We start from the raw sequence: 18,131 nt of genomic DNA, 5'->3' as shown, positions 1-18,131 counted from the left end.
CTCACCAGTCTTATTGACCTCTGTTCCCCATCTCCTTCTCCTCCACCAACTGGCTTCTCCTTCCCCATTCCACCATTTTGGCTGCCTCCTCCATGTGGCTTCCCTGCCCTGCTACACCATGGGATTTTCCTTTTACTAGAACTGTGATCCATCTACCTAAATGGCCTCCTAGCTCCTCCTTTTAAAACCTTTTGTCATAAAAGCCCTCCTCCAACACATATTAGCATAACCACACCCCTTCTAAGCAAGAAGGGCAATTAATGTTATTGCCTAGGCAATGGCCATCCACCTGGCCAGCACCATCTTTAACAATAAGGGTGAGAAAAAATAACTTTATCTGCCCAACATCTACTCTTAATTCTTCCTTGCAAGAAGAGGAGATTCTCAAATTGGGATTTTGCTTGATAGACTCATGGCCTAAATGCATTTAATGAATAACTATATTAAAGATTATTTTGTTAAAGTTTGTGATTGCTAGCACACCAAACAAATTTATATAGAGATTAGAATCATATTTATAATTAAAGTGGTGACTAGACTGACATGGTTGATTAAGTCAGACATAAAAAAAATAATTTAAAAGAGGGAAGGGTAAAAAAATTCAATAACTCTTTTGCAAATGTTTTTATTGAAAGAGGTGACGGGCATCGACTTACATCCAGCTGAATCACAGAACCATAGAAAGCTGGAGCTAGAAGAGACTTCTGCAAGATGACCAGCCTATTAAACTTTTCTCCCAAACATAGGAAATCAACTGATATGTTCAGATATACCTTAAATACTACTGTTTAACACACTAATTGCTGTACATGGGTTTTCTCTTCAAATCCTTACATTAACACTATCATCCCCATTTTACAGATGACACAACTGAGGTTCGAAAGGTTAAGCAATTTGCTTAAAGTTACATAACTAGTAAGTGGCATAGTATTTTCCATTTAAATCCAGGCACTTTAGGTCCACAGGCAACCTTAAACATTAAATAACATATTTCTGATAGGTGAATTCCAAACTGCCCTCTTGATGTTCTGCTTATCTGTCAGACCTCACCCTTACTGTACTATGCCCCTGAGACAGAGGAATTCGAAGAAGCTGGCAAGCCCCCAAGGAGGAGCATTGTGGACATACCAGAACTTTTGCCTCAGTATCCCCTCAGGCTCTCCCAAACACTATATACAGTGTGTCCATAAAGTCATGGTGCACTTTTGACCGGTCACAGGAAAGCAGTCAGGAAAGCAACAAAAGAAAATAGAAATGTGAAATCTGCACCAAATAAAAGGAAAACCTACAGTTTCTGTAGGACGATGTGGCAGCATGTGCACATGCGCAGATGATGACGTAACACCGTGTATACAGCGGAGCAGTCCACGTCCATGCCAGTCGAGATGTGGACGGTACAGAGGAAAGTTCAATGTGTTCTGTGGCTCACTAAATTCGAATCCGTGATCAAAGTGCAACGTGAATATCGGCATGTTTATAACGAAGCGCCACCACATAGGAATAACATTACTCGGTGGGATAAGCAGTTGAAGGAAACCGGCAGTTTGGTGGAGAAACCCCGTTCTGGTAGGCCATCGGTCAGTGACGAGTCTGTAGAGGCTATACAGGATAGCTACCTAAGGAGCCCTAAAAAATCTGTGCGTGAGCCCACATCAAACTGCACTGAATAGGTATGAAACTGGGAGAGTTTTCCTTTGATTTGGTGCAGATTTCATATTTCTATCGTCTTTTGTTGGTTTCCTGTGACCGGTCAACAGTGCACCATGACTTTACAGACAAACTGTAATTCGCCCTTTCAATAAAGCCTGTTACTCTGGTCTTTCAGACTCCCATGGATTCCAACAATTCCAAATGTGTTTGTATAAGCACAAAAGGCAGAAGTTATATAAACGAGCTGTTCCAAGGTGATGGAATTTGATACATTTCTTTTTTCTCAAAACTTTTTTTTGTTTTCAGCCCTGTCCCCTTAGCTCATTTGGTTGGAGTTTTCTCCCTTATAAGCCAAGGTTGAAGGTTAGGTCTCCACCCCGGTTCAGGGCATATATAGGAATCTACCAATGAATGCATGAACGAGTGGACCGACAGATCAATGTTTCTCTCTTTCTCTTGCCCTTCCTCGCTCTCTCTTGAGTAAATTAAAAAAAAAAAAAAAAAAAAAAAGCAAGCCTTTTTTTTTTTTTTACATCATAAATGCAAGTACAAAATTTAAATATTGATGATCAAAACTATCCTACTTGGTTCCATTATCTCTGTTCTCTACAGCCTTCCTAGAGCCATTCACTTCTAGGTTTCAGTTAATGTCCTGGTTCCCAACGCTGATCTCGCACGATATTTTCTTTTAAGTAGGGATACCCTGTCCTGAGTCCTCCAAGTTCTTCTGGCCAGTCAGCCTCCCATCCTAACTCGCTGGAACTTTTTACTGAGTGCGCCTCCCTTTTCCCTTGGGAAACTTCCCATTCGGGAGACCTGGAACGAAACGTGGAGTTTGGGAATGGGAAGGGAAGGCTGTCTGCACAGTGTTTACTAGGCCTCCGGCACGTCCCCTGAGCCCTGCCCCCAGCTCCGAAAAGCTTCCTGGAAATGTCCTCGTTATCACTGCCCCTCTCGGGCTGGGGGCTGGGAGCGGGCGGTCCTCCCCGCCCCCGGCTCCCGCGGCTCTGGGGGCGCGCTCGCTCGCTCGCTGGCGCCGCCGCGCCGCAGTCCTCACCCAGCGGCGGCCGTGCTCGCAGCTCCGCCGCGCGCCAGCGCTCGGGTCCCGCCGCGACGCGCCACGGTCCCCGCCCGCGCCTCTGCCGGCCTGGCCATGAGGGTCCTCGGTGGGAGCTGCGGGGTGCTGCTGGCGTGCCTCACCTTAGTGCTTCCCGTCTCAGAGGCCAACTGTGAGTAATCAATAGCGGCTTGTCTTCTTTCCCCCGCAATGCCAGCTGAAATGCCAGCCTGCTTGGATGTTCTTTTCGAGAGCTGCAGCCTCCTGGAAAGTTTCCGGCAAGTGCGCACAACCCCCGGCTGGTGCAAGCAGCCTGGATCTAGCGGGCAGTGAAATGGTGGAGCATGGTCAAGATCTGTCCTGCTCTGCGACTCGTATATTGCCCACAGGACAGATGGAAGAACCTGAGGAACACCCAAGTGTTAAAGAATGAGTTACCTATCCAGTTGCCCCCAACGGCTGCAGTTCCCAGGCAGAGGACAGGGATGAGCACATTCCAGTAGAAAAGTAGGGAAAAAGGCAACCCAACTGTCTTCCTTTTGTACTCGCGCGGGTGCCCAACTAGCACCCCCTGCTGCCGCCTGCATCCCTTTTGCAAGTGCTGCACTTTGAGCTTGGTCTGCTTATTTCAATATTGACAAATGAATTGTTTTAGGATGAGTGCAGTTTTCGATAGCAGTTGGCAGATGTCATTTTCTGACCTTGAAATCAAAAGGACTGTTAAATATCGTATTTCTCAGATCATTTTGTACTGAGGATTTTTGACACTTGAGTGCCAGTGATCTGAAATCCTGGCATGAAATTTTTGTCTTTATATTTGTATTTTCAGTTCTTTAGGTTTCAATGCCTGAATGCAAGTTTTCAATGAAAGATAAATGAGAAGTATTAAGTCATTTAGAACATTTTAGTTGTCAATTAGTTCGTTTCTTTTTCAAAGTTTAAGCATATTCACTGATTAAAAATGGTTACTTGTGCCCTTCTACTCTCAGGAAATGGCATGTGAGAGATAATTTATGGATTACAAATAACTTTTAGGATGCTTAAAGTTCCAATATAAAAATTTCAAAGAAGTAATTTCAGGAGACTTAAATAAGAATTCACTAACATTCCATTAATTTTGATTAATTACTGCTTAGGATGAGTGAGGTATTTTAAAATTCTACTTCAGAGGCTAAAACATTATTTATTGATTTTATATTAAAGACGTACAATAGCAGAACTTCAACACTCAAACTGCTGTCATTAAGCCTATATATAGACTAGAGGCACTATCTTATATTATCTGTATAGTTCATGAGGACAATCAAATACTTGTCTGTTAACTAGTGTTTTAAAGAGGAGAAAGAGGGGAAAATGACTTGCCACACTTACTGCCTGTTGTCACAGGAATTTGCCTGGTCCTTTCTTTTTATAGAGATTGTTACATTTCCATTGAATCTAGGCAAAGTTAAAAAGTGTATGTGTATTATATGGAGGTATTCAAAACATATATATGGAGCAATAAATACACTTGTAATGTATAAATACTGTTAGAGTAAATAATTCTATCAATATAGCATACAAAGCTTCTGTAATCTTTTCATTTAAAAAAGTATGATAGTTTAATTGGATTGAAAATCATCTTGGTTTACTGATGAGGAAACTGTGGTACAGATGGATTTATTTTACTCTCTAAGATTTTAAATTTGAGATAGAACTGTAAATATTTTATTTATAATTCATGTTTAGTTCATAAAAATATACTTGCTATTTAAAGAAAATTAAATCACAGGTTTAGTTTTTTTGTTTGTTTTTGTTTTTTTTACAGAGAGTGAGAGAGAGATAGACAGACAGGAACAGAGAGAGATGAGAAGCATCAATCATTAGTTTTTCGTTGTGACACCTTAGTTGTTCATTGATTGCTTTCTCATATGTGCCTTGACCACGGGCCTTCAGCAGACCGAGTAACCCCTTGCTCAAGCCAGCAACCTTGGGTCCAAGCTGGTGAGCTTTTGCTCAAACCAGATGAGCCTGTGCTCAAGTTGGCAACCTCGGGGTCTTGAACCTGGGTCCTCCATATCCCAGTCCGACGCTTTATCCACTGCACCACAGCCTGGTCAGGCCACAGGTTTAGTTTTGAGAGAGTGAGAAATCATCTAGTTCAACCTCTTCATTTTAGCAAGAAATTGTTCAGAGGTGTCAACTGACTTTCCAGATGTTTCCAGACCATATGTGTATTGGAGATATATAAGCAGAGAAAGATTTAAAAGATATACTATCAACATATTTTATGTCACTTCCCAACTAAGGACTGTGGTGAAGAGAACTAGAAGAAAAGGGATGTCCCCTTTTGGCTGTACTAATTTAGCCTCATCGAGACTTTCACTTCTGGGTGGACGCAGTCTACCCTATATAGTGACTCCTATTTTCTTTCTCTGTTTTTGCTGTTGTCTTTTGATTTCTAACTATTCCTTTCACTATTTATCCATCTTTTTATTCACTTAAAGTCTCATTATTTCAGTCTAAAATTTGGACTAATGGAGAGATTTTATTAAGGTTAGATTAGAGTTGGGGTTGGTGCTAGAAGAGTTAAAAATAATTTCTGGTATGCAACACCAATACCTTATGCTATATTCTCCTGCCATTAATTCTTTTTTTTTTTTCCTCTATTTTTCTGAAGTGAGAAGTGGAGAGGCAGAGAGACTTCTACATGCACCCAACCGGGATCTGCCCGGAATGCCTACCAGGGGGCGATGCTCTGCCCACCTGGGGCATTGCTCTGTTTCAACCGAAATCATTCTAATGCCTGAGGCAGAGGCCATGGAGCCATCCTCAGCACCCGGGCCAACTTTGCTCCAATGGAGCCTTGACTGCGGGAGGGGAAGAGAGAGACAGATAGGAAGGAGAGGGGGAGGGGTGGAGAAGCAGATGGGCTCTTCTCCTGTGTGCCCTGGCCAGGAATTGAACCCTGGACATCCACACGCTGGGCCGACACTCTACCACTGAGCAACAGGCCAGGGCCCCTCCTGCCATTAATTCTATGTTAGGAAACACAGTAATGCTTTTCATAACAGACCTTTTCTTACCATCAAGTTTAATAGCCTCTTTATAGATAAATGTTCTATATACATTTGTAAACTTTCAAAATATTATGAGAAAAAAATTACAAGAAGCCTGGTAATACATATATCAGTAGTCTTTAGCTACAAGTAACAGTAATGGTAACTATGGAAGGAAGGGAAGGGAAGGGAGAAAGAAAAGAGAGAAAAGAGAGAAAGGAAAAAAAGGAAGGAAGGAAAAAAGAAACTGAGTGGATTTATTGGAAGGCTACTGAGTGGCATGCTGAAGAACCAGGCCCAGTGAAGCCAGTGACTGGGGCATTCAAGTGATCTATATTGAGGGAGTCCATGTGCTCCCCATGGTGGAGCTGCCACTGTATGACTCAGCTCTAACTGCCTACAGGTCCGGTGTGTCTCTCCTCATGATTGAAATCCCTAGAAAAGAGCTTCATCATTTTGGCTTAGCTAATTTCTGGAGTCCTGTGATTGACAGCTCAGTAGAATCAAGTGGAGACAGCTCCCACAGAGCAATGGGTGCTGGGAAGGAAATGGAACCAAGAGAACTCTACACAGTCTAATTATTGGCTGTGCAGCATACACACATGACCTTCTTTCTATAAACACTATCTGAATGTATTTTTAAATATATGCACACATTTCTAATATAAATAAGTAATGTACAACAGAAAGTACCTCCTCCTCAATAGATCTAGTCACCATGGCCAGAGAGGAAGGCTCAAGGCCACCGTTTCCTAGGTTAGTATCCTTGGATAATGTTCTGTCACAATCCCATGTCAATGTGCTGTGCTCTATGGACAAAACCATACATTGCAGTTTACCTACACATCCTATAGGCCCAAACTAAGTAATAACAAAGGGGGGAATACAGATACTCTTTCTTGAGCTTGCCTATCTTTCTTGGTTATAAGTTTGAGCTTGTATTTATGAAGGGCTTCACCCTCACCCTCAGAGGGTAGAGGGTAAGTTCATGTACCTCTTACTCTCAGGCAGTACCTCATGTTTGGGTTTTTTATGCTCCATGGGCTGAGTGAAACATACCCTCCAGCAGGAGGAAGCTGAGCCCTGTTGTTCCTATTTAGGGATGGTTGTACCCATCTCTTCTTTTACATTTTCTGCTGCGTACAGTAGTCATCCTGGAGCAGTAACTCTCCTTCTAACCCTGACTTATATGTGGCAACAACACTATTTTGCTTTGCTTATTATCTTTTCAGAATAATCCTCTCTCTCTCTCTCTCTCTCTCTCTCTCTCTCTTCCTCTCTCTCTCTCTCTCAATGAGAGTAAAGAAATTTAAATGGCTATATAGTATACTCAGGCTGTAATTTAGTAGAAGATATATTAGGTTCCTGCATGAGTGTATTCTTCCCTGGTTCCCCCATTTATAGATGAGCAGAACCCAGTTGTGAGAGAAGAAAACAAAAACATTCTAGAATAAATCTTTGGATTAGTTTCATAGGTCTGCTGGAACAAAGTACCACAGACTGGCTGGCTGAAACAGACTTTATTCTCTCACAGTTTGGGAGGCCAGAAATCTAAGATCAAGGTGTCAGCAGGATTGGTTCCTTCTGAGGATGAGGAGGGAGAATCTGGTCCATACTTCTCTCCTAGCTTCTGGTTTCTAAAGACATCCCTGGCTTGGATATGACATTCTTTCCCTCTTCACATCATCTTTGATGTGTACATGTCTGTCTGCGTCCCAAATTTCCCCTTTTGATATGAACGCCAGTTGTAGTGTATTGGCAAAGGCCCTTATGACCTTGTTTTAACTTCATCATTTGCCAAGTTCCTATTTCCAAACAAGGTCATAGTCACAAATGCTGAAGGATAAGGACTTCCCTGTCTTTATAAGGGACACAGTTCAAAACATTACAGTCACTAAGCCTCAATTCCTGACAAGTACCAGTACTTCTTTCTTTCTACCTTCATTCCTGTCCTGTATATTTTGGCTTCAGAAAAAAACAGCACCATATTATGAATGGTTGCTGGTACTCAGAAAGTACTACGATTTTTTTTTTTAAACTACATTGGAAGATAGTGTTGCATCCCAAAGGGCAATGACCGAGTCCTCAATCATAAGTCATTCTGTCATTCTCTGAGGCTAGCTCCTTTAACTGCTAGACCAACGAAAACCATAATAATCATCCCATTCACTTATTTCCTTGATTGAGTTAATTCTTAATTAAAGGTAATGTGTGACTTAGCATAAAGTGTTGAATTAGTCTACCGATCGTCGTGCTGACAGAAAAATTAAACCCAAATACAGAATAAATGTCTCTATCTTGGAGTACAGATAGCTATTCCTTCCTGGTAGAAAACCCTAACTAACCATCACCCATTAGGTATCTGATTCGATTCTGTAATAAGTTCAATTTCCAACTGCTGAAAGAAAAGCAATGCTGCTGCTGACAAATTTGGTGTTTTGTCTTTTTTTTTTAATACTAGTGATAGCCTGGTGGGCCTTAGTGAGGGAAAGTCTGTGTAGCTGAGCCTACCTTTATTTTTTATTTATTTTAGATTAAAAAAAAATTATTCATTATAGAGAGGGGAGGGGGGAGGAGGAGCAGGAAGCATCAACTCCCATATGTGCCTTGACCAGGCAAGCCCAGGGTTTTGAACCGGCAACCTCAGCGTTTCCAGGTTGACGCTTTATCCACTGCGCCATCACAGGTCTGAGTCTACCTTTAGTCTCCATCCTTGCCAGGCAGGCTGCTATTTTTATGAACATTGAACAAACATTAGACTGCGTTACTCAAAGTGGTAGCCTGAGGGCCATGTGTACTCACAGAACTGTGTGTTTGGCCCTCATGACATTTTAAAAATTAAAATTTCTTCTAAAATATTGGTTTTATGACTTCTCTTGAAATTCAGATGAAGGAGATCAAGCAACACTGAACCCATAGCTCAATATGGTAAAATTCATCTAAAGCTCATTCAGAGCTACCTTCTTTCAATAGAAATACTCTCGTGGTTTGCCACAGTTCCAAGCATTTGCCATTTATTGTCATTCACCGAATTCTCTTCCCCTGTTTATAATACCTATCTGACACTTGTAGATTTTTGTGTTTTTGACCCTTGTAGTACATTGTCTTGAGAAGAAATACAACTGACAACCAAGTGGGTCATTCTGTCCCGTCCTATTATTAAGAGCTTCTCTGGGGTGAGGTTATCCCATGAACAGTCAGTCACCTGTAACACAAATATTCTCAGCTCTGGGCCAGTTCTTGCCTAATCTTCCTGGTCCCTAGGCCTGAGATCTAGTTCTTTACAGGTCCTTGAACAACTAGCAAGACCATTTGCAACAATTCAGACGGTAGAAGAGGGCCTCACTTCAGATAAATGATCATTCCAAGCAAAGCAGACAATGAGAAATACTGTGAATATGTGTGCCCATGGAGAATATGTATGCCCATGGTGAATATGTGTGCCCATGGTGAATATGTGTGCCCATAGAGAATATGCGTGCCCATGGAGAATATGTGTGCCCACGGTGAATATGTGTGCCCATGGTGAATATGTGTGCCCATGGAGAATATGTGTGCCCATGGAGAGGGTGTTGTTTCTCCAGTGCTCTTCGGGACCGCCCTTGAGAGAGGCTGCAGTTTGTGGGATTTTTGTTTCTGCCTGTTGTAGGTTGACATCTGGCTCATGTCTGTATATCTCAATATCTGATAATCACTAAAGGCTTTTGGAATCTCTTTTCTCAGTGCATTGACCAAGGGTAGTTATTTTGTTTTGGAGAAAACTGGGAGGAAAGTTCACAGGACTGTATACAAATGGTTCTTTGTGGCTGTCTCTCCCCTCCTTCAGTCAAGAGGTTAAGAATGAAGAGAAGGGCCTGACCAGGTGGTGGTGCAGTGGATAGAGCTTTGGACTGGGATGCAGAGGACCCAGGTTAGAAACCCCCGAGGTCGCTGGCTTGAGCACGGGCTCATCTGATTTGAGCACTAGCTTCCCAGCTGGAGCACAGGGTTGGTGGCTTGAGCCTGGATCATAGACGTGAGCCTGGATTATAAACATGACCCCATGGTTGCTGGCTGGAGCCCAGAGGTCACTGACTTGAAGCCTAGGGTCACTGGCTTGAACAAGGAGTCACTCGCTCTGCTGTAGCCCCCCCCCCACATCAAGGCACACATGAGAAATCAATCAATGAACAACTAAGGATCTGCAATAAAGAATTGATGCTTCTCATCTCTCTCCCTTCCTGTCTGTCTGTCCCTCTCTTTCTTTCTCTGACTTTCCTTCTGTCTCAGTCACAAAAAAAAAGAAGAGAAGTGAGTTGAAGAGTTTATATGGAGCTAACACACAAAGCCCACACTGCTCCAAAAAAATGCAGATGCCTTAAGAGAAATTTTATCAGATGTGGGATTGATCCTATTCAGTGAATAAAATGGGCAGGATGATACTTGACATTAGCAAAGCTAAATTATCTTTAAATTTCTAAGTTTTGATTGAGGGTAGTGTTTAGTTTGCTAAAAAAGAAAACCACCTTGGTGACACAAAAAAATAATGTGTTGACTCTTATTCTATTTGGTGATGCAGATCCTTTTTATCTAAATATTTATGCTTTATTTTCCAGTTATCTGGGAAATACTTATAGTTATTTAGGGAGATAGGCAAGAATTAAATTTTTTATTCAACATTTTAAATTGAAATATATTTGTCATATAACTGAAAATTTAAGTTGTACAGCATGATAATTTGATATATTTATATATTCTAATACAATTTCCATTAAGAATTCAGTAATGGCCTTGGCCGGTTGGCATAGTGGATGGAGCAACAGCCCAGCATGCAGACGTCCTGGGTTCAATTCCCAGTCAGGGCACACAGGAGAAGCGACCATCCACTTCACTTCTCATCCCTCTCCCCCTTTCTCTCCCTGTTCCCCTCTTGCAGACAATTGCTCAGTTAGTCCAAACTTCATCCCGGGGTACTGTGGATAGGTCAGTTGATTTGAGCGTCAGCCCCAGACGGGGGTGGTGGTGGTGGGGGTGGTAATTGGGGTGATCCTGGTCAGGGTGCACATGCAAGAGTCTGTCTCTCTATCTCCCCTCTTCTCACTTAAAAAAAAAAGTAAAAAGAATTAAGTAATTTTTTTAAAAAAAGATTTGATTTATTGATTTTAGAGAGAGAGGAGAGAGAGAGGAAAGCATAGAAGAGGAGTGCTAAGCATCACTCAAAATTGCTTTTCATATGTGCCTTGACCAGGCAAGTCTGGGCTTTCAAACCAGTGACCTCAGCAATCCAGGTGTGCCACCACAGGTCAGGCAAGATTTCAATAATCTTAAACAAGAATATATTCTGTATAGAAGTTACAAACTTCCAGTTGTAAAATAATTAAGTCCTGGGAATGCAATGTACAGCATGGTGACTATTGTTAATAATAATGTATTGTATATTTAAAAGTTAAGAGAGTAGAACTTAATCATTTTCCTCGCATACAAAAAAATTAACTATATGGGTCACAGATGTTAACTAGACTTAGCGCGGTGATCATTTAGATATATATGTATACATACATATATACATAATCATTATATTGTACGTCTGAAACTAACATAATGATATGTCAATTATATCTCAGCAAAAAGAAGGAATATTCTCTGCATAACAAAAAAATTCAAAAGATATATATACGCACATATATATATAAAATCATTATGTTGTACATGTGAAACTAATATAGTGTTTTATGTCAGTTATATCCAAACAAAAAGAAGGCCTATTCTCTGCATAGCAAAAAAAATTTCAAAGGAAAAGGGTAACATTTTAATGGTGAATCTCTCTGGAAAGTAGAGTTATAGTGCTTTTTATTACTTGTTTACTTTTTAAAAAGACAAACATTGTTATTAACTCTATTAATTTATTCAAGAGGTATATTTGTATTTTTAAATATAGAAATCTAATCCTCCAGGTTTATAGGGAAGTGAAATACATATACTTTATTTAAATAGCTTTGAGTTATTTCTACAAATGAGTAAAGTAATAGGAACTGATTTCCCCGCTTCTAGTCCATCCGTATAGGTCTTCTTAGTCCTCTTGTCCATTGTTTTGGAATGGATTTTAAAAAGACACATTCAAGAACAATGGCTTTTAGATCTTTATAAAACTGGCAAAATTGTAACTTCCTGCATATATATGATATTTTCCATCTTTTAAAATGGTGCATTTGGCATTTTCACATTGAGTTTTACAGTTATTCTGAGATGTACCTTCCCAACTTGAGGAAAATATTACTATAACTTTGTCTTTATCTAAAGCTGGGGTCGGGAACCTTTTTGGCTGAGAGAGCCATGAACACCACATATTTTAAAATGTAATTCTGTGAGAGCCATACCATATGTTTAACACTAAATATAAGTAAATGTGTGCATTTTATGTAAGACCAACACTTTTAAAGTACAAGAAGTCTCTGAATTCTTTTTAATAACGTTGTTATGCTGTTGGTAACCAATGATGAATAAAGTACTTCTTACCATTAATACGACTTTTGGTGCTGCATGGTTTTGCTGATGGCTTTGTAGTCTGGTTGATACGTGGTGAGGTTAAGCTTCATGCAGGCGTTGAGACTTCCATCCGTTAAATGTGATCGTAGGTTGGTCTTAACATTCTTTAGATGTGAGAAAGACTGCTCACATGCATACGTAGAGCCAAACATTGTCAGTACAGCAATACTCACAGGCTGCAGTGTGTGGTATGTGACGAGAAGCGCATTCCAAGTTTTGACAATCAGCTGGTCCGCGGGTTGAAGTTTTTTTATTTCTCCCCACTTGTGTTTGCTCGCCAACTCTGCTTGCTGTCGCAAAGTCTTTCCAAATCTCCATTCAGTGATTTGAACTTATTTACCCACATGTCTGAGCCCTTCAGGTCAGCAGCTTGTAGCTCAAAATCTCTGACAGAGACACCAGCGATGTAACTCAGGTCGGCGCTGTCCACTGCACACTCATGTGGATGGGTGATGAACTTAAAAAGACGAGTGCGCTCATGAAATTCTCCAAAGCACGCTTTGAATGACTGCAGGAGATTAGATGTGAAGCCCGCTAGCTGCTGGAGGTCAAGATGTTGAGCAGGGTCACTTGCTGTGCTTTAAACTCTCCCAGTTTTTCAAAGTGTAGTAAACGACCTGTTTCAATGTTGGCAATGAAGAGTTCCAGCTTATTTTCAAATGCAAATACTGCTTGTTGAAGGGATAAGACTGTTTTTCCAATGCCTTGCATTTTCACGTTGAGCTAGTTCAGATGTTCAATCATGTCCACAATATAGTAGAACTTCCGGAGCCACTCAGTGTTAGCTAACTCAGGATGCTCGATGTTTTTCATTTCAAGAAGAGTCTGGATTTCGCTCAGACAAGCCACGAAATGGCTGAGCACCTTCCCTCTTGACAACCAAGCACATTGCTGTGCAGAAGCAGATCAGGATAATTATTCCCAACTTCATCCAGCAGTGTTTCAAACTGGTGATCATTTAAAGCTCTGGCAACAATAAAGTTGACCACCCGAATGACCAGCGACATCACCTCACCAAACTACTCGCCACACATCTGAGCACAAAGTGCCTCCTGATGTAGGATGCAGTGAAAACTTAGGATGGGTCTCTTTTCATGTTCACGAAGAAGCACTACGAATCCTGTTTTTCCCCACCATGCACGGAGCACCATCAGTACACACCGAAATAAATTTATCCATCAGTAAATTTTTTTCTTTAGTGAACTCAGTGAAAGACTTGAATAAATCCTCCCCTCTTGTTGTCTCTTTCATAAGCAAAACAGCAAGACTTTCCTCACGTAGTGTGTCACCGACAGCATACCTTACAATCATGCTGAACTGGGATAAAGGGCTTACATCTGTTGACTCATCCAAAGCGAGAGAAAAGAATGGTGCTGCATTCATGTCCTTCACTTGTGTTTCCTCAATTTGATTTGCCATCATGATGATAATGATCATGAACAGTTCTTGCCAACAGAGGCATGTCTTTTATTCGTTTGATTATCTTGTCTTTATCTGAAAAGTCGCCAAGAAGTTCATTGGCAACATCAAGCATGAATGTTTTGGCATACTCCCCTTCTGTGAATGGCTTTCCATTTCTCACAATTGCTAAAGCACCAGCCAACCTAGCCGAATTCCAGTCACCTTGTTGGGTCCAAGCACGGAGTTGCTGCTGACTAGCTTGCACTCTGCACGGTAGCTCTTGACATGCTTTCTTCCTGCCGTCCCCCACTGGATATTTCGATGCAAATGTAGTATGGCGTGTGTCAAAGTGCTGCTTTATATTTGACCATTTTATCAATGCAATTTTATCATTGAATATTAGACACACTGCAGAACCTGCTCTCTCCACAAAGGCGAATTCCTCTGTCCATTCCTGCTGAAAAGTACAATACTCCTCATCTTTTTTTCTTTTAGCCATCTTCTTCATCAAAAGGGTTTCTGCAGTTAGCTAGCTGACTACTTGATTAAAAAGAGGGAAGTTTACTTCCTGACCTCACAACGACCCGTGTACATTATGCATTATCCAATAAAAATTTGGTGTTGTCCCAGAGGACAGCTGTGATTGGCTCCAGCCACCCGCAACCATGAACATGAGTGGTAGAAAATGAATGGATTGTAAAACATGAGAATGTTTTATATTTTTAATGTTATTTTTTTTTCATTAAAGATTTGTCTGTGAGCCAGATGCAGTCATCAAAAGAGCCACATCTGGCTCACGAGCCATAGGTTCCCAACCCCTGATCTAAAGATTGCCTTCTCTTTCTCTTTCTCTTCTCAGTTGACCTTCTTGAAGAAATTGTTTACCATGGAGGTCTCTATTTCCTCTCTTGTTGCCTTCCCACTGGTGTTGGGGACTGAGAATGTTCATGACAATCCTGTTGTTAAACCAACTGTACATTTTAACTTTCCTTCTCAATAATTGTAATTAATATGAATAGTTATTAATTTATCGCAATATTTGACACTGCTAAAACTGGTCCTTTTGAAATTAACCTTCTTTTCTGTCTATAAGCATTCTTTTCTTTCTCTCTACATATGTGTTACTAATTCTGCTTCTGTAGTTTTGATGATCTCTGATTTCCCTTAAATGTTAGATTTTCCTGAGGTTTTATTTTGATGTTCTGTTCACATTGGTCAGAAGCTTAAACTACTGGCTATATTCTACTGATTCCCTAATAGTATTATTATTATTTTTTTAGGGCAATTTATTTTTATTTTTTGTTTTGTTTTGCAAGACTGTAGGCATTCTCTTTTCTTTTTTTCATTTAATTAAGTCTTGCTTAATATAATTTTCTTGGGAACTCTCTAGTTTCTCTTCTTATAAGGATGCTGATCCAATAAGATGAGGACCCTGCCCTTATGACCTCATTTAACCTTAATTAATTTCTTACAGTCCCTTCTCCAAATATAACCAAACTGGGGATTATGGCTCTCACATATGAATTTGGGGAGACACAAACATTGAGTCCATATGACTGGTCAAATAGAAAACAAAAGCTTATTTTATTATTTCATTACTATGGAAAAAAAAAGTAGGTTTTATATTTTGTCTGTGGTTGTTTTTTTTTTTTTAAAGTGGGCCTTAGATTATTTTCCTCCTTTCCCTGACTCCTTAACCCAGCCATTTCTCTTCTTTTCTTGATAAGTCATCATTTTATTCCCTAGTTATTTAGATTGGGTCTCATAGCCTTTTGGAATGTCAATAGGAAATTATGAGAGGCTAGCAGAAATTGTATTAAATCGTAAACACTTACTCAATGATATACCAGTATTCCAATAATCTCACAGCCACATCAAAAGGAAAGCCACTGAGATCTAAAGTCTTTCTAAATATACTTCAGACTTGCTTACTGGGGAGCTCTGGAAGATACTGTAGGAAGTGGGATATTGCAGAATTAGGCCAGCTCTTGCATTGTTGCCTTTTAAAATGTCCAAAAACAGTTTGCCTGTTGCTTTTCCAAACATAAATACACAGGCCAGTGAACTAATAATATAATTGATGGCATCCAAAAAAAAAATAGGTCAAATAGAACAAAAACCAAAATATTTTCTTTGGTGTAACCTCCTGGTACATGACGTCAAAATCAGATGATATTTTGATGTCCTAGTGTGTAGGAAATAAAAAAGACTGGAAAGCTGACTGTGAATATTTTGCTGCACATCATACAAGAGACCTCCTGCTATAGTCTCAGGAAGACAGGCAGTTAGCAATGGAGTAGTCACAAGAAGAAATGATAAGGCTATAGAAAATTCCTCTTCATACGTTGCCAAAGTCTGAACTCGGATGTGGTACAGTAATTTATTAGTCATTGAGAGCAAACAAGTCAAATAAAAGAGATGGTCAATGTAATTATCATATTTTCTGGGTAATAGGCTGCCTGTTCTGTCTTTTGGAGAAAGTATTTATTTAGGAAGGAGTAACTAAAATGATCTGCTTTCTCTTTCTATGGTAAATCAAAGGTTTTAATCTTGAAGAGACAACTGGCAGACTGTTTGATTTATTATTTTAATTTTTTCCCTAGACTGAGGCTGTAAATTAAAGTTGTAATTAAATCCTGGAGTAAAGAGAAGTTCATTTCACTCTGTTGTGGTTAAACAGATTAGGCATTGTTTCCCTATTCATTCATTAATCTGTCCCAAAATGGGGTCAGTGGTTACATTTTTTTAATGCCATCAATGCTTTCTTATTCTTAAATAAGTGACAGCCCTCACCACTTCTAATCCAAGTGTTTTAGAAATAGCCTTATGTGTGGAGCATGTAATTCACAGATTGTCATCTTTTGTTTTCCAGATTTATATCCTTACCCAGACCTATCTCTTATGATGATCTTTGACTCTTTTTTTTTTTTTTTTGACAGAGACAGAGTCAGAGAGAGGGACAGAAGAGGGACAGGAAGGAAGAGAGATAAGAAGCACCAATTCTTCATTGTGGCTCCTTAGTTGTCCATTGACTGCTTTCTCATATGTGCCTTGACCAAGGGGCTCCTCAGAGCGAGTGACCCCTTGCTCAAGCCAGCAACCTTGGGCTTCAAGCCAGCAACCTTTGGGCTCAAGCCAGAGAACTTGGGCTTCAAGCCAGCGACCTTTGGCCTCAAACCAACGACCTTTGGGCTCAATCAGCGACCATGTGGTCATGTCTGTGATCTCACACTCAAGCTAGAGAACCCTTGCTTAAGCTGGTGAGCCTTTGCTCAAGTCAGCAACCTTGGTGTTTCGAGCCTGGGTCCTCTACATCCCAGTTCAAAGCTCTATCCACTGTGCCACCGCCTGGTCAGGCTCTTTGATTCTCTTAAAGTCAGCCTACATAGTGCTCACTCCTCTTGAAGGACAGAGGACTAGTTCACCTCCAGAGAATACTTTTTCTAACATTTTTCTAACCCTTAACATAATAATATGAGAAGAATCAGTTGTTCGGCAGCATAATGCTCAATATGGAAAAAAAGGTGAAATTTAGAGAAAAGCATAGGTAGTCACTTTCTTTAAAAACAGTTAAAAATATTTGAAGAATATATAGTCATAGCATTTCTTTCTAAAGCCTAACAAACTTTTTGAATATTTCTAATAATTATATAGGCTGATGAATGCCTAAGTAAAAATCTGTCTTTGGGTTTTTCTTAATTTTGCAACCTTTGAATTTTTAAATAGCCTCCCCTCAATTGAAAATCTTGTGTAGTAGAATTCTTTATTTTAAAAAAATGAAAGATTTTATAGTTAATTAATATGTGATAATTTAAAATAAAATCTGTAATGTGTGGCCATATGTTTTCCTATGTTTTGTAACTAAAGGTTTTTATTTACAGGATGGGGCAAAAGTAGGTTTACAGTTGTTCATGTGGAAAATAATACAATGATTAATAAATAATAAGGCAAGAATAAACTCTGTATTGTATACTGACAACTGTAAGCCTTCTTTTGCCCCACCCTGTATTAATATGCAATTCTTTCTTTTTTTCAGGCTTTGAATAAGGAAAACATTTTAGCAGTTGAGACATAAGAGGCACAATTATATCTCAAGTTACTGTCTAGTTGTTCTGTTTGTACTTTGGAAGCCATTTTTCCTGACCCTGTCCCACACTGAAGCAGAAACAAAGGTTCAGTGCCAACCCAAATGGCAACTGAAAGATTCTCTTTTCAGACACATTCTTTTGGGATGCCATGCAAGGGCCTGAGGAAAGGAGAAGCAGGAAGCAAAACTAAAAAAGAGACGAGCTGTTGAAGGGAGGAATATATAAATAATCTTTGCAAGGACAAGAGAGCAGAAGAAATTCGGAGGATGAGCTACCCTAAAGCTCGGACCCTTCCATTGGCTACCTCCTTCTCATCCGACTGATCAGTTTGGGGGAGCCTGCAGATCTGTGGTTCTGACCTCCCTGAACAGA

At 40.2% G+C, this 18,131-nt stretch overlaps 1 protein-coding gene across 1 annotated transcript in view; it reads left to right on the top strand.

Moving 5' to 3' along the window:
* Positions 1-2,193: 2,193 nt before the first annotated feature.
* Positions 2,194-18,131, top strand: part of PROS1 (protein S) — a 59,922-nt gene continuing 43,984 nt past the window's right edge. The window contains exon 1 of the mRNA XM_066347158.1: positions 2,194-2,879. Within this exon, the coding sequence (XP_066203255.1) occupies positions 2,804-2,879 (76 nt within the window). The 5' untranslated portion in view covers positions 2,194-2,803. The remainder of the gene's footprint in view (positions 2,880-18,131) is intronic.

Source organism: Saccopteryx leptura, chromosome 8 (genome assembly GCF_036850995.1).
Source record: "Saccopteryx leptura isolate mSacLep1 chromosome 8, mSacLep1_pri_phased_curated, whole genome shotgun sequence".
Taxonomy (NCBI): Eukaryota; Metazoa; Chordata; class Mammalia; order Chiroptera; family Emballonuridae; genus Saccopteryx; species Saccopteryx leptura.
This window is presented reverse-complemented; position numbering and strand designations above follow the sequence as displayed.